This window comes from Ostrea edulis, chromosome 1 (assembly GCF_947568905.1).
Source record: "Ostrea edulis chromosome 1, xbOstEdul1.1, whole genome shotgun sequence".
Taxonomy (NCBI): Eukaryota; Metazoa; Mollusca; class Bivalvia; order Ostreida; family Ostreidae; genus Ostrea; species Ostrea edulis.
In genome coordinates, this window is record NC_079164.1 from 1948293 (window position 1) to 1967043 (window position 18751).

Sequence of the window (18751 nt, forward strand, 5' to 3'; positions counted from 1 at the left end):
TATAAATAACTGTATACGTGTTATGTTGATCTATTGATCTCATGTTTAATATAAATAACTGTATACATGTTATGTAGATCTATTGTTCTCGTGTTTAATATAAATAACTGTATACGTGTTATGTAGATCTATTGATCTCATGTTTAATATAAATAACTGTATACGTGTTATGTAGATCTATTGATCTCATGTTTAATACAAATAACTGTATACCTGTTATGTAGATCTATTGATCTCGTGTTTAATATAAATAACTGTATACGTGTTATGTAGTTCTATTGATCTCGTGTTTAATATAAATAACTGTATACGTGTTATGTAGATCTCATGTTTAATATAAATAACTGTATACGTGTTATGTAGATCTATTGATCTCGTGTTTAATATAAATAACTGTATACGTGTTATGTAGTTCTATTGATCTCGTGTTTAATATAAATAACTGTATACGTGTTATGTAGATCTATTGATCTCATGTTTAATATAAATAACTGTATACGTGTTATGTAGATCTATTGTTCTCATGTTTAATATAAATAACTGTATACGTGTTATGTAGTTCTATTGATCTCGTGTTTAATATAAATAACTGTATACGTGTTATGTAGATCTCATGTTTAATATAAATAACTGTATACGTGTTATGTAGTTCTATTGATCTCGTGTTTAATATAAATAACTGTATACGTGTTATGTAGATCTATTGATCTCATGTTTAATATAAATAACTGTATACGTGTTATGTAGTTGTATTGATCTCGTGTTTAATATAAATAACTGTATACGTGTTATGTAGATCTATTGATCTCATGTTTAATATAAATAACTGTATACATGTTATGTAGATCTATTGATCTCATGTTTAATATAAATAACTGTATACATGTTATGTAGATCTATTGATCTCATGTTTAATATAAATAACTGTATACATGTTATGTAGATCTATTGATCTCATGTTTAATATAAATAACTGTATACATGTTATGTAGATCTATTGATCTCGTGTTTAATATAAATAACTGTATAAGTGTTATGTAGATCTATTGATCTCATGTTTAATATAAATAACTGTATACATGTTATATAGATCTCGTGTTTAATATAAATAACTGTATACATGTTATGTAGATTTATTGATCTCATGTTTAATATAAATAACTGTATACATGTTATGTAGATTTATTGATCTCATGTTTAATATAAATAACTGTATACGTGTTATATAGATCTATTGATCTCATGTTTAATATAAATAACTCTATACGTGTTATATAGATCTATTGATCTCATGTTTAATATAAATAACTGTATACATGTTATGTAGATCTATTGATCTCGTGTTTAATATAAATAACTGTATACGTGTTATGTAGATCTATTGATCTCATGTTTAATATAAATAACTGTATACATGTTATATAGATCTCGTGTTTAATATAAATAACTGTATACGTGTTATGTAGATTTATTGATCTCATGTTTAATATAAATAACTGTATACATGTTATGTAGATCTATTGATCTCATGTTTAATATAAATAACTGTCTACGTGTTATATAGATCTATTGATCTCATGTTTAATATAAATAACTGTAGACGTGTTATGTAGATCTATTGATCTCATGTTTAATATAAATAACTGTATACATGTTATGTAGATCTATTGATCTCGTGTTTAATATAAATAACTGTATACATGTTTAATATAAATAACTGTATACATGTTATATAGATCTATTGATCTCATGTTTAATATAAATAACTGTATACGTGTTATGTAGATCTCATGTTTAATATAAATAACTGTATACGTGTTATGTAGATCTCATGTTTAATATAAATAACTGTATACGTATTATGTAGATCTCATGTTTAATATAAATAACTGTATACGTGTTATGTACATCTATTGATCTCATGTTTAATATAAATAACTGTATACATGTTATGTAGATTTATTGATCTCATGTTTAATATAAATAACTGTATACATGTTATGTAGATCTATTGATCTCATGTTTAATATAAATAACTGTATACGTGTTATGTTGATCTATTGATCTCATATTTAATATAAATAACTGTATACATGTTATGTAGATCTATTGTTCTCGTGTTTAATATAAATAACTGTATACGTGTTATGTAGATCTATTGATCTCATGTTTAATATAAATAACTGTATACGTGTTATGTAAATCTATTGATCTCATGTTTAATACAAATAACTGTATACCTGTTATGTAGATCTATTGATCTCGTGTTTAATATAAATAACTGTATACGTGTTATGTAGTTCTATTGATCTCGTGTTTAATATAAATAACTGTATACGTGTTATGTAGATCTCATGTTTAATATAAATAACTGTATACGTGTTATGTAGATCTATTGATCTCGTGTTTAATATAAATAACTGTATACGTGTTATGTAGTTCTATTGATCTCGTGTTTAATATAAATAACTGTATACGTGTTATGTAGATCTATTGATCTCATGTTTAATATAAATAACTGTATACGTGTTATGTAGATCTATTGTTCTCATGTTTAATATAAATAACTGTATACGTGTTATGTAGTTCTATTGATCTCGTGTTTAATATAAATAACTGTATACGTGTTATGTAGATCTCATGTTTAATATAAATAACTGTATACGTGTTATGTAGTTCTATTGATCTCGTGTTTAATATAAATAACTGTATACGTGTTATGTAGATCTATTGATCTCATGTTTAATATAAATAACTGTATACGTGTTATGTAGTTGTATTGATCTCGTGTTTAATATAAATAACTGTATACGTGTTATGTAGATCTATTGATCTCATGTTTAATATAAATAACTGTATACATGTTATGTAGATCTATTGATCTCATGTTTAATATAAATAACTGTATACATGTTATGTAGATCTATTGATCTCATGTTTAATATAAATAACTGTATACATGTTATGTAGATCTATTGATCTCATGTTTAATATAAATAACTGTATACATGTTATGTAGATCTATTGATCTCGTGTTTAATATAAATAACTGTATAAGTGTTATGTAGATCTATTGATCTCATGTTTAATATAAATAACTGTATACATGTTATATAGATCTCGTGTTTAATATAAATAACTGTATACATGTTATGTAGATTTATTGATCTCATGTTTAATATAAATAACTGTATACATGTTATGTAGATTTATTGATCTCATGTTTAATATAAATAACTGTATACGTGTTATATAGATCTATTGATCTCATGTTTAATATAAATAACTCTATACGTGTTATATAGATCTATTGATCTCATGTTTAATATAAATAACTGTATACATGTTATGTAGATCTATTGATCTCGTGTTTAATATAAATTACTGTATACGTGTTATGTAGATCTATTGATCTCATGTTTAATATAAATAACTGTATACATGTTATATAGATCTCGTGTTTAATATAAATAACTGTATACGTGTTATGTAGATTTATTGATCTCATGTTTAATATAAATAACTGTATACATGTTATGTAGATCTATTGATCTCATGTTTAATATAAATAACTGTCTACGTGTTATATAGATCTATTGATCTCATGTTTAATATAAATAACTGTATACGTGTTATGTAGATCTATTGATCTCATGTTTAATATAAATAACTGTATACATGTTATGTAGATCTATTGATCTCGTGTTTAATATAAATAACTGTATACATGTTTAATATAAATAACTGTATACATGTTATATAGATCTATTGATCTCATGTTTAATATAAATAACTGTATACATGTTATGTAGATCTATTGTTCTCGTGTTTAATATAAATAACTGTATACGTGTTATGTAGTTCTATTGATCTCATGTTAATATAAATAACTGTATACATGTTATGTAGAATAGATCTCATGTTTAATATAAATAACTGTATACGTGTTATGTAGATCTATTGATCTCATGTTTAATATAAATAACTGTATACGTGTTATGTAGTTCTATTGATCTCATGTTTAATATAAATAACTGTATACATGTTATGTACATCTATTGTTCTCATGTTTAATATAAATAACTGTATACGTGTTATGTAGATCTCGTGTTTAATATAAATAACTGTATACATGTTATGTAGATCTATTGTTCTTGTGTTTAATATAAATAACTGTATACGTGTTATGTAGATCTATTGATCTCGTGTTTAATATAAATAACTGTATACATGTTTAATATAAATAACTGTATACGTGTTATGTAGATCTCATGTTTAATATAAATAACTGTATACATGTTATGTAGTTCTATTGATCTCATGTTTAATATAAATAACTGTATACATGTGATGTAGATCTATTGTTCTCATGTTTAATATAAATAACTGTATACGTGTTATGTAGATCTATTGATCTCATGATTAATATAAATAACTGTATACATGTTATGTAGGTCTATTGATCTCATGTTTAATATAAATATTGTTCTCATGTTTAATATAAATAACTGTATACGTGTTATGTAGATCTATTGATCTCGTGTTTAATATAAATAACTGTATACATGTTATGTAGATCTATTGACCTCATGTTTAATATAAATAACTGTATACATGTTATGTAGATCTACTGATCTCGTGTTTAATATAAATAACTGTATACGTGTTATGTAGATCTATTGATCTCATGTTTAATATAAATAACTGTATATGTGTTATGTAGATCTATTGATCTCGTGTTTAATATAAATAACTGTATACGTGTTATGTAGATCTATTGATCTCATGTTTAATATAAATAACTGTATACATGTTATATAGATCTCGTGTTTAATATAAATAACTGTATACGTGTTATGTAGATATATTGATCTCATGTTTAATATAAATAACTGTATACATGTTATGTAGATCTATTGATCTCATGTTTAATATAAATAACTGTATACGTGTTATGTAGATCTATTGATCTCGTGTTTAATATAAATAACTGTATACGTGTTATGTAGATCTATTGATCTCATGTTTAATATAAATAACTGTATACGTGTTATGTAGTTCTATTGATCTCATGTTTAATATAAATAACTGTAGACATGTCATAGAGATCTCATGTTTAATATAAATAACTGTATACGTGTTATGTAGATCTATTGATCTCATGTTTAATATAAATAACTGTATACATGTTATGTAGATCTATTGATCTCGTGTTTAATATAAATAACTGTATACATGTTTAATATAAATAACTGTATACATGTTATATAGATCTATTGATCTCATGTTTAATATAAATAACTGTATACATGTTATGTAGATCTATTGTTCTCGTGTTTAATATAAATAACTGTATACGTGTTATGTAGTTCTATTGATCTCATGTTTAATATAAATAACTGTATACATGTTATGTAGAATAGATCTCATGTTTAATATAAATAACTGTATACGTGCTATGTAGATCTATTGATCTCATGTTTAATATAAATAACTGTATACGTGTTATGTAGTTCTATTGATCTCATGTTTAATATAAATAACTGTATACATGTTATGTACATCTATTGTTCTCATGTTTAATATAAATAACTGTATACGTGTTATGTAGATCTCGTGTTTAATATAAATAACTGTATACATGTTATGTAGATCTATTGTTCTCGTGTTTAATATAAATAACTGTATACGTGTTATGTAGATCTATTGATCTCGTGTTTAATATAAATAACTGTATACATGTTTAATATAAATAACTGTATACGTCTTATGTAGATCTCATGTTTAATATAAATAACTGTATACATGTTATGTAGTTCTATTGATCTCATGTTTAATATAAATAACTGTATACATGTGATGTAGATCTATTGTTCTCATGTTTAATATAAATAACTGTATACGTGTTATGTAGATCTATTGATCTCATGATTAATATAAATAACTGTATACATGTTATCTAGGTCTATTGATCTCATGTTTAATATAAATATTGTTCTCATGTTTAATATAAATAACTGTATACGTGTTATGTAGATCTATTGATCTCGTGTTTAATATAAATAACTGTATACATGTTATGTAGATCTATTGATCTCATGTTTAATATAAATAACTGTATACATGTTATGTAGATCTATTGATCTCGTGTTTAATATAAATAACTGTATACGTGTTATGTAGATCTATTGATCTCATGTTTAATATAAATAACTGTATACGTGTTATGTAGATCTATTGATCTCATGTTTAATATAAATAACTGTATACGTGTTATGTAGATCTATTGATCTCGTGTTTAATATAAATAACACGTATATAAATAACTGTATACGTGTTATGTAGATCTATTGATCTCATGTTTAATATAAATAACTGTATACATGTTATGTAGATCTATTGATCTCATGTTTAATATAAATAACTGTATACATGTTATGTAGATCTCGTGTTTAATATCAATAACTGTATACGTGTTATGTAGATCTATTGATCTCATGTTTAATATAAATAACTGTATACGTGTTATGTAGATCTATTGATCTCATGTTTAATATGTTTAATATAAATAACTGTATACGTGTTATGTAGATCTCATGTTTAATATAAATAACTGTATACGTGTTATGTAGATCTATTGATCTCATGTTTAATATAAATAACTGTATACGTGTTATGTAGATCTATTGATCTCATGTTAATATAAATAACTGTATACGTGTTATGTAGTTCTATTGATCTCGTGTTTAATATAAATAACTGTATACATGTTATGTAGATCTATTGTTCTCATGTTTAATATAAATAACTGTATACGTGTTATGTAGATCTATTGATCTCATGATTAATATAAATAACTGTATACATGTTATGTAGGTCTATTGATCTCATGTTTAATATAAATATTGTTCTCATGTTTAATATAAATAACTGTATACGTGTTATGTAGATCTATTGATCTCGTGTTTAATATAAATAACTGTATACGTGTTATGTAGTTCTATTGATCTCGTGTTTAATATAAATAACTGTATACGTGTTATGTAGATCTATTGATCTCGTGTTTAATATAAATAACTGTATACGTGTTATGTAGATCTATTGATCTCGTGTTTAATATAAATAACTGTATACGTGTTATGTAGATCTATTGATCTCGTGTTTAATATAAATAACTGTATACGTGTTATGTAGTTCTATTGATCTCGTGTTTAATATAAATAACTGTATACGTGTTACGTAGATCTATTGATCTCGTGTTTAATATAAATAACTGTATACGTGTTATGTAGATCTATTGATCTCGTGTTTAATATAAATAACTGTATACGTGTTATGTAGATCTCATGTTTGATATAAATAACTGTATACGTGTTATGTAGATCTATTGATCTCATGTTTAATATAAATAACTGTATACGTGTTATGTAGATCTATTGATCTCGTGTTTAATATAAATAACTGTATACGTGTTATGTAGTTCTATTGATCTCGTGTTTAATATAAATAACTGTATACGTGTTATGTAGTTCTATTGATCTCATGTTTAATACAAATAACTGTATACATGTTATGTAGATCTATTGATCTCGTGTTTAATATAAATAACTGTATAAGTGTTATGTAGATCTATTGATCTCATGTTTAATATAAATAACTGTATACATGTTATATAGATCTCGTGTTTAATATAAATAACTGTATACGTGTTATGTAGATTTATTGATCTCATGTTTAATATAAATAACTGTATACATGTTATGTAGATCTATTGATCTCATGTTTAATATAAATAACTGTATACGTGTTATGTAGATCTATTGATCTCGTGTTTAATATAAATAACTGTATACGTGTTATGTAGATCTATTGATCTCATGTTTAATATAAATAACTGTATACATGTTATGTAGATCTATTGATCTCGTGTTTAATATAAATAACTGTATACATGTTTAATATAAATAACTGTATACATGTTATATAGATCTATTGATCTCATGTTTAATATAAATAACTGTATACATGTTATGTAGATCTATTGTTCTCGTGTTTAATATAAATAACTGTATACGTGTTATGTAGTTCTATTGATCTCATGTTAATATAAATAACTGTATACATGTTATGTAGAATAGATCTCATGTTTAATATAAATAACTGTATACGTGTTATGTAGATCTATTGATATCATGTTTAATATAAATAACTGTATACGTGTTATGTAGATCTATTGATCTCGTGTTTAATATAAATAACTGTATAAGTGTTATGTAGATCTATTGATCTCATGTTTAATATAAATAACTGTATACATGTTATATAGATCTCGTGTTTAATATAAATAACTGTATACGTGTTATATAGATATATTGATCTCATGTTTAATATAAATAACTGTATACATGTTATGTAGATCTATTGATCTCATGTTTAATATAAATAACTGTATACGTGTTATGTAGATCTATTGATCTCGTGTTTAATATAAATAACTGTATACCTGTTATGTAGATCTATTGATCTCATGTTTAATATAAATAACTGTATACGTGTTATGTAGTTCTATTGATCTCGTGTTTAATATAAATAACTGTATACATGTTATATAGATCTCATGTTTAATATAAATAACTGTATACGTGTTATGTAGATCTATTGATCTCATGTTTAATATAAATAACTGTATACATGTTATGTAGATCTATTGATCTCGTGTTTAATATAAATAACTGTATACATGTTTAATATAAATAACTGTATACATGTTATATAGATCTATTGATCTCATGTTTAATATAAATAACTGTATACATGTTATGTAGATCTATTGTTCTCGTGTTTAATATAAATAACTGTATACGTGTTATGTAGTTCTATTGATCTCATGTTTAATATAAATAACTGTATACATGTTATGTAGAATAGATCTCATGTTTAATATAAATAACTGTATACGTGCTATGTAGATCTATTGATCTCATGTTTAATATAAATAACTGTATACGTGTTATGTAGTTCTATTGATCTCATGTTTAATATAAATAACTGTATACATGTTATGTAGATCTATTGTTCTCGTGTTTAATATAAATAACTGTATACGTGTTATGTAGATCTATTGATCTCGTGTTTAATATAAATAACTGTATACATGTTTAATATAAATAACTGTATACGTGTTATGTAGATTTATTGATCTCGTGTTTAATATAAATAACTGTATACGTGTTATGTAGATCTCATGTTTGATATAAATAACTGTATACGTGTTACGTAGATCTATTGATCTCATGTTTAATATAAATAACTGTATACGTGTTATGTAGATCTATTGATCTCGTGTTTAATATAAATAACTGTATACGTGTTATGTAGATCTATTGATCTCATGATTAATATAAATAACTGTATACATGTTATGTAGGTCTATTGATCTCATGTTTAATATAAATATTGTTCTCATGTTTAATATAAATAACTGTATACGTGTTATGTAGATCTATTGATCTCGTGTTTAATATAAATAACTGTATACATGTTATGTAGATCTATTGATCTCATGTTTAATATAAATAACTGTATACATGTTATGTAGATCTATTGATCTCGTGTTTAATATAAATAACTGTATACGTGTTATGTAGATCTATTGATCTCATGTTTAATATAAATAACTGTATACGTGTTATGTAGATCTATTGATCTCATGTTTAATATAAATAACTGTATACCTGTTATGTAGATCTATTGATCTCGTGTTTAATATAAATAACTGTATACGTGTTATGTAGTTCTATTGATCTCGTGTTTAATATAAATAACTGTATACATGTTATGTAGATCTATTGTTCTCATGTTTAATATAAATAACTGTATACGTGTTATGTAGATCTATTGATCTCATGATTAATATAAATAACTGTATACATGTTATGTAGGTCTATTGATCTCATGTTTAATATAAATATTGTTTTCGTGTTTAATATAAATAACTCTATACGTGTTATGTAGATCTATTGATCTCGTGTTTAATATAAATAACTGTATACGTGTTATGTAGATCTATTGATCTCGTGTTTAATATAAATAACTGTATACGTGTTATGTAGATCTATTGATCTCATGTTTAATATAAATAACTGTATACGTGTTATGTAGATCTATTGATCTCGTGTTTAATATAAATAACTGTATACGTGTTATGTAGATCTATTGATCTCGTGTTTAATATAAATAACTGTATACGTGTTATGTAGATCTATTGTTCTCGTGTTTAATATAAATAACTGTATACGTGTTATGTAGATCTATTGATCTCATGTTTAATATAAATAACTGTATACGTGTTATGTAGATCTCATGTTTAATATAAATAACTGTATACGTGTTATGTAGATCTATTGATCTCGTGTTTAATATAAATAACTGTATACATGTTATGTAGATCTATTGATCTCATGTTTAATATAAATAACTGTATACGTGTTATGTAGATCTATTGATCTCATGTTTAATATAAATAACTGTATACGTGTTATGTAGATCTTGTGTTTAATATTAATAACTGTATACGTGTTATGTAGATCTATTGATCTCATGTTTAATATAAATAACTGTATACGTGTTATGTAGTTCTATTGATCTCATGTTTAATATAAATAACTGTATACATGTTATGTAGATCTATTGTTCTCATGTTTAATATAAATAACTGTATACATGTTATGTAGTTCTATTGATCTCGTGTTTAATATAAATAACTGTATACATGTTATGTAGATCTATTGATCTCATGTTTAATATAAATAACTGTATACGTGTTATGTAGATCTTGTGTTTAATATAAATAACTGTATACGTGTTATGTAGATCTATTGATCTCATGTTTAATATAAATAACTGTATACGTGTTATGTAGTTCTATTGATCTCATGTTTAATATAAATAACTGTATACGTGTTATGTAGATTTATTGATCTCGTGTTTAATATAAATAACTGTATACGTGTTATGTAGATCTCATGTTTGATATAAATAACTGTATACGTGTTACGTAGATCTATTGATCTCATGTTTAATATAAATAACTGTATACGTGTTATGTAGATCTATTGATCTCGTGTTTAATATAAATAACTGTATACGTGTTATGTAGTTCTATTGATCTCGTGTTTAATATAAATAACTGTATACGTGTTATGTAGTTCTATTGATCTCATGTTTAATATAAATAACTGTATACGTGTTATGTAGATCTATTGATCTCATGTTTAATATAAATAACTGTATACATGTTATGTAGATCTATTGTTCTCATGTTTAATATAAATAACTGTATACATGTTATGTAGATCTATTGATCTCATGTTTAATATAAATAACTGTATACATGTTATGTAGATCTATTGTTCTCGTGTTTAATATAAATAACTGTATACGTGTTATGTAGATCTATTGATCTCGTGTTTAATATAAATAACTGTATACGTGTTATGTAGATCTATTGTTCTCATGTTTAATATAAATAACTGTATACATGTTATGTAGATCTATTGATCTCGTGTTTAATATAAATAACTGTATACGTGTTATGTAGATCTATTGTTCTCGTGTTTAATATAAATAACTGTATACGTGTTATGTAGATCTATTGATCTCGTGTTTAATATAAATAACTGTATACGTGTTATGTAGATCTATTGATCTCGTGTTTAATATAAATAACTGTATACGTGTTATGTAGATCTATTGATCTCATGTTTAATATAAATAACTGTATACATGTTATGTAGATCTATTGATCTCGTGTTTAATATAAATAACTGTATAAGTGTTATGTAGATCTATTGATCTCGTGTTTAATATAAATAACTGTATACATGTTATATAGATCTCATGTTTAATATAAATAACTGTATACATGTTATGTAGATCTATTGATCTCATGTTTAATATAAATAACTGTATACATGTTATGTAGATCTATTGTTCTCGTGTTTAATATAAATAACTGTATACATGTTATGTAGATCTATTGTTCTCATGTTTAATATAAATAACTGTATACATGTTATGTAGATCTATTGATTTCATGTTTAATATAAATAACTGTATACATGTTATGTAGATCTATTGTTCTCGTATTTAATATAAATAACTGTATACGTGTTATGTAGATCTATTGATCTCGTGTTTAATATAAATAACTGTATACGTGTTATGTAGATCTATTGATCTCATGTTTAATATAAATAACTGTATACATGTTATGTAGATCTATTGTTCTCGTGTTTAATATAAATAACTGTATACGTGTTATGTAGATCTATTGATCTCGTGTTTAATATAAATAACTGTATACGTGTTATGTAGATCTATTGATCTCGTGTTTAATATAAATAACTGTATACGTGTTATGTAGATCTATTGATCTCATGTTTAATATAAATAACTGTATACGTGTTATGTAGATCTATTGATCTCGTGTTTAATATAAATAACTGTATACATGTTATGTAGATCTATTGATCTCATGTTTAATATAAATAACTGTATACGTGTTATGTAGATCTATTGATCTCATGTTTAATATAAATAACTGTATACATGTTATGTAGATCTATTGTTCTCATGTTTAATATAAATAACTGTATACGTGTTATGTAGATCTATTGTTCTCGTGTTTAATATAAATAACTGTATACATGTTATGTAGATCTATTGATCTCATGTTTAATATAAATAACTGTATACATGTTATGTAGATCTATTGTTCTCGTGTTTAATATAAATAACTGTATACATGTTATGTAGATCTATTGTTCTCATGTTTAATATAAATAACTGTATACATGTTATGTAAATCTATTGTTCTCATGTTTAATATAAATAACTGTATACATGTTATGTAGATCTATTGATCTCATGTTTAATATAAATAACTGTATACGTGTTATGTAGATCTATTGATCTCGTGTTTAATATAAATAACTGTATACATGTTATGTAGATCTATTGTTCTCATGTTTAATATAAATAACTGTATACGTGTTATGTAGATCTATTGATCTCATGTTTAATATAAATAACTGTATACGTGTTATGTAGATCTCATGTTTAATATAAATAACTGTATACGTGTTATGTAGATCTATTGATCTCATATTTAATATAAATAACTGTATACATGTTATGTAGATCTATTGATCTCATGTTTAATATAAATAACTGTATACGTGTTATGTAGATCTCATGTTTAATATAAATAACTGTATACGTGTTATGTAGATCTATTGTTCTCATGTTTAATATAAATAACTGTATACATGTTATGTAGATCTATTGATCTCATGTTTAATATAAATAACTGTATACGTGTTATGTAGATCTCATGTTTAATATAAATAACTGTATACGTGTTATGTAGATCTATTGATCTCATGTTTAATATAAATAACTGTATACGTGTTATGTAGTTCTATTGATCTCGTGTTTAATATAAATAACTGTATACATGTTATGTAGTTCTATTGATCTCATGTTTAATATAAATAACTGTATACATGTTATGTAGATCTCATGTTTAATATAAATAACTGTATACGTGTTATGTAGATCTATTGATCTCATGTTTAATATAAATAACTGTATACATGTTATGTAGATCTATTGATCTCGTGTTTAATATAAATAACTGTATACGTGTTATGTAGTTCTATTGTTCTCGTGTTTAATATAAATAACTGTATACGTGTTATGTAGATCTATTGATCTCGTGTTTAATATAAATAACTGTATACGTGTTATGTAGATCTATTGATCTCATGTTTAATATAAATAACTGTATACGTGTTATGTAGATCTATTGATCTCGTGTTTAATATAAATAACTGTATATGTGTTATGTAGATCTCATGTTTAATATAAATAACTGTATACGTGTTATGTAGATCTATTGATCTCATGTTTAATATAAATAACTGTATACGTGTTATGTAGATCTATTGATCTCGTGTTTAATATAAATAACTGTATACGTGTTATGTAGTTCTATTGATCTCGTGTTTAATATAAATAACTGTATACGTGTTATGTAGATCTATTGATCTCGTGTTTAATATAAATAACTGTATACGTGTTATGTAGATCTATTGATCTCGTGTTTAATATAAATAACTGTATACGTGTTATGTAGATCTATTGATCTCGTGTTTAATATAAATAACTGTATACGTGTTATGTAGATCTCATGTTTAATATAAATAACTGTATACGTGTTATGTAGATCTATTGTTCTCGTGTTTAATATAAATAACTGTATACGTGTTATGTAGATCTATTGATCTCGTGTTTAATATAAATAACTGTATACATGTTATGTAGATCTATTGTTCTCGTATTTAATATAAATAACTGTATACGTGTTATGTAGATCTATTGTTCTCGTGTTTAATATAAATAACTGTATACATGTTATGTAGATCTATTGATTTCATGTTTAATATAAATAACTGTATACATGTTATGTAGATCTATTGTTCTCGTATTTAATATAAATAACTGTATACGTGTTATGTAGATCTATTGATCTCGTGTTTAATATAAATAACTGTATACGTGTTATGTAGATCTATTGATCTCATGTTTAATATAAATAACTGTATACATGTTATGTAGATCTATTGTTCTCGTGTTTAATATAAATAACTGTATACGTGTTATGTAGATCTATTGATCTCGTGTTTAATATAAATAACTGTATACGTGTTATGTAGATCTATTGATCTCGTGTTTAATATAAATAACTGTATACGTGTTATGTAGATCTATTGATCTCATGTTTAATATAAATAACTGTATACGTGTTATGTAGATCTATTGATCTCGTGTTTAATATAAATAACTGTATACATGTTATGTAGATCTATTGATCTCATGTTTAATATAAATAACTGTATACGTGTTATGTAGATCTATTGATCTCATGTTTAATATAAATAACTGTATACATGTTATGTAGATCTATTGTTCTCATGTTTAATATAAATAACTGTATACGTGTTATGTAGATCTATTGTTCTCGTGTTTAATATAAATAACTGTATACATGTTATGTAGATCTATTGATCTCATGTTTAATATAAATAACTGTATACATGTTATGTAGATCTATTGTTCTCGTGTTTAATATAAATAACTGTATACATGTTATGTAGATCTATTGTTCTCATGTTTAATATAAATAACTGTATACATGTTATGTAAATCTATTGTTCTCATGTTTAATATAAATAACTGTATACATGTTATGTAGATCTATTGATCTCATGTTTAATATAAATAACTGTATACGTGTTATGTAGATCTATTGATCTCGTGTTTAATATAAATAACTGTATACATGTTATGTAGATCTATTGTTCTCATGTTTAATATAAATAACTGTATACGTGTTATGTAGATCTATTGATCTCATGTTTAATATAAATAACTGTATACGTGTTATGTAGATCTCATGTTTAATATAAATAACTGTATACGTGTTATGTAGATCTATTGATCTCATATTTAATATAAATAACTGTATACATGTTATGTAGATCTATTGATCTCATGTTTAATATAAATAACTGTATACGTGTTATGTAGATCTCATGTTTAATATAAATAACTGTATACGTGTTATGTAGATCTATTGTTCTCATGTTTAATATAAATAACTGTATACATGTTATGTAGATCTATTGATCTCATGTTTAATATAAATAACTGTATACGTGTTATGTAGATCTCATGTTTAATATAAATAACTGTATACGTGTTATGTAGATCTATTGATCTCATGTTTAATATAAATAACTGTATACGTGTTATGTAGTTCTATTGATCTCGTGTTTAATATAAATAACTGTATACATGTTATGTAGTTCTATTGATCTCATGTTTAATATAAATAACTGTATACATGTTATGTAGATCTCATGTTTAATATAAATAACTGTATACGTGTTATGTAGATCTATTGATCTCATGTTTAATATAAATAACTGTATACATGTTATGTAGATCTATTGATCTCGTGTTTAATATAAATAACTGTATACATGTTATGTAGTTCTATTGTTCTCGTGTTTAATATAAATAACTGTATACGTGTTATGTAGATCTATTGATCTCGTGTTTAATATAAATAACTGTATACGTGTTATGTAGATCTATTGATCTCATGTTTAATATAAATAACTGTATACGTGTTATGTAGATCTATTGATCTCGTGTTTAATATAAATAACTGTATATGTGTTATGTAGATCTCATGTTTAATATAAATAACTGTATACGTGTTATGTAGATCTATTGATCTCGTGTTTAATATAAATAACTGTATACGTGTTATGTAGATCTATTGATCTCGTGTTTAATATAAATAACTGTATACGTGTTATGTAGATCTATTGATCTCGTGTTTAATATAAATAACTGTATACGTGTTATGTAGTTCTATTGATCTCGTGTTTAATATAAATAACTGTATACGTGTTATGTAGATCTATTGATCTCGTGTTTAATATAAATAACTGTATACGTGTTATGTAGATCTATTGATCTCGTGTTTAATATAAATAACTGTATACGTGTTATGTAGATCTATTGATCTCGTGTTTAATATAAATAACTGTATACGTGTTATGTAGTTCTATTGATCTCGTGTTTAATATAAATAACTGTATACGTGTTATGTAGATCTATTGATCTCGTGTTTAATATAAATAACTGTATACGTGTTATGTAGATCTATTGATCTCGTGTTTAATATAAATAACTGTATACGTGTTATGTAGATCTATTGATCTCGTGTTTAATATAAATAACTGTATACGTGTTATGTAGATCTATTGATCTCGTGTTTAATATAAATAACTGTATACGTGTGATGTAGATCTATTGATCTCGTGTTTAATATAAATAACTGTATACGTGTTATGTAGTTCTATTGATCTCATGTTTAATATAAATAACTGTATACGTGTTATGTAGATCTATTGATCTCGTGTTTAATATAAATAACTGTATACATGTTATGTAGATCTATTGATCTCGTGTTTAATATAAATAACTGTATACGTGTTATGTAGTTCTATTGATCTCATGTTTAATATAAATAACTGTATACGTGTTATGTAGTTCTATTGATCTCATGTTTAATATAAATAACTGTATACGTGTTATGTAGTTCTATTGATCTCATGTTTAATATAAATAACTGTATATGTAAATTTGTCATTTCAAAGTACAGTAACACACAGTTACAGAGAACATGTTTATAAGGAAATTCACACATAGAGCGAAGTGATTTATGAATCATTCACATAAAATAACACACAAGCTGCATATCATTATGTGATATAATTAATATTTTCCTGTCAGACACATCACAAGCTATCAGTATGTACTGGAAGCAAACTAAAGCCCAACAGCTTCAAACACATATTTCTAATACATGCTATCTTTTTATGTACTTCTTATCCTTTGACCCATTACTTGAATTACTTTTGTTTATCAATTAAAGTGCAGAGTATTTCCTTTAAAGTCAAAATTCATACATGTGTTTAATGTTTGTAATACATGCAATATGATAAAATCAAACAAATGTATTTAACCCAATGTCTTATCAAAAATATTTAAGAAAAGAAAAACCAAAGCCAAACCATGCACACAATTTGCCTAGTTTCTGAAAATTTACAATTCAAATTAACGGAATCCAGATTCTGCAGGTGCCTTATTCTATCTATTAAGGCCCACTGCATCTAAAGGTACCGTCTAAACGCAGTGTTTCTGTAGCTATTTATAGCCACTACTTCACTATCTTTAGCTAGTTATGACCATAACTATTGTTAGCTAGTTATGACCTGTGATTTATATTTACGTACCGTTGCTGCCACTTTGTCTCGATCTGATATGAAGGCTTGGAATCCAGCACCAAGAACAGAGCCCGCTGTCCTGAAAAAAAAACCCATTCCAAACCTTAAATAGAACCCTAGATATTTAACAATACAATAAAACATGGTTAAAATGAACCTCCAGGACCAATAAAAAGAAATCGCTACAACAAAACTTCATAATATCTAATGAGATTTTCATTATTTTCCTCTCGTATAGAAGAATAAATATCACTTCACAATAATCATGAATTCATTGTTAGTATGTTTGACTGGACATGTTTCTGATTACGGTTTTACCAGTCATAACAAGTTCAGACCGGTAGATTCCGGAAATCATAATTATAATACAGTGTGCGAAAGTAACTATAAGGTCCTATAGACTTTCGGTCCATAGTCATTTCATTTCCTATAGATCACAACAAATTCCTTTAGACCGAAATTTAACATGCAATATTCATTGTAATCATGGGCTCATCACGAAAGTTTTCTCTTATTAAAATTTGACATCGTCTATCTATAAAATTTTCAAATAAATGTAAATATAGAATAGAGAGGGTCAACCTGTGTTATTATTCAAAAATAAATAATAGACACAAATTCAATTTTGTAATTTGTTCATAGTTTAATTATATCTTTTTCAATTTCATGCACAAGCTTTTCAATTAGAATTTTGTTTTCTTTTTTCTTTTGTTCCAGCTCAGTTTCACTGTCTGATTCTTCATCTAAGTCACTTCTACTACATGTACGTTTTGTTTTCTCATTATTTTCTGCGACTTTAGCCTTGCTGGAACTTGTTGTACTGACCA

At 24.8% G+C, this 18751-nt stretch overlaps 1 protein-coding gene across 1 annotated transcript in view; it reads right to left on the reverse strand.

The window, feature by feature from the left end:
* Nucleotides 1-18751, reverse strand: part of LOC125664522 (ATPase family AAA domain-containing protein 3-like) — a 66068-nt gene that overhangs the window by 37081 nt on the left and 10236 nt on the right. The window contains exon 6 of the mRNA XM_048897306.2: nt 17934-18003. Coding sequence (XP_048753263.2) covers nt 17934-18003 — 70 coding nt within the window. The remainder of the gene's footprint in view (nt 1-17933; nt 18004-18751) is intronic.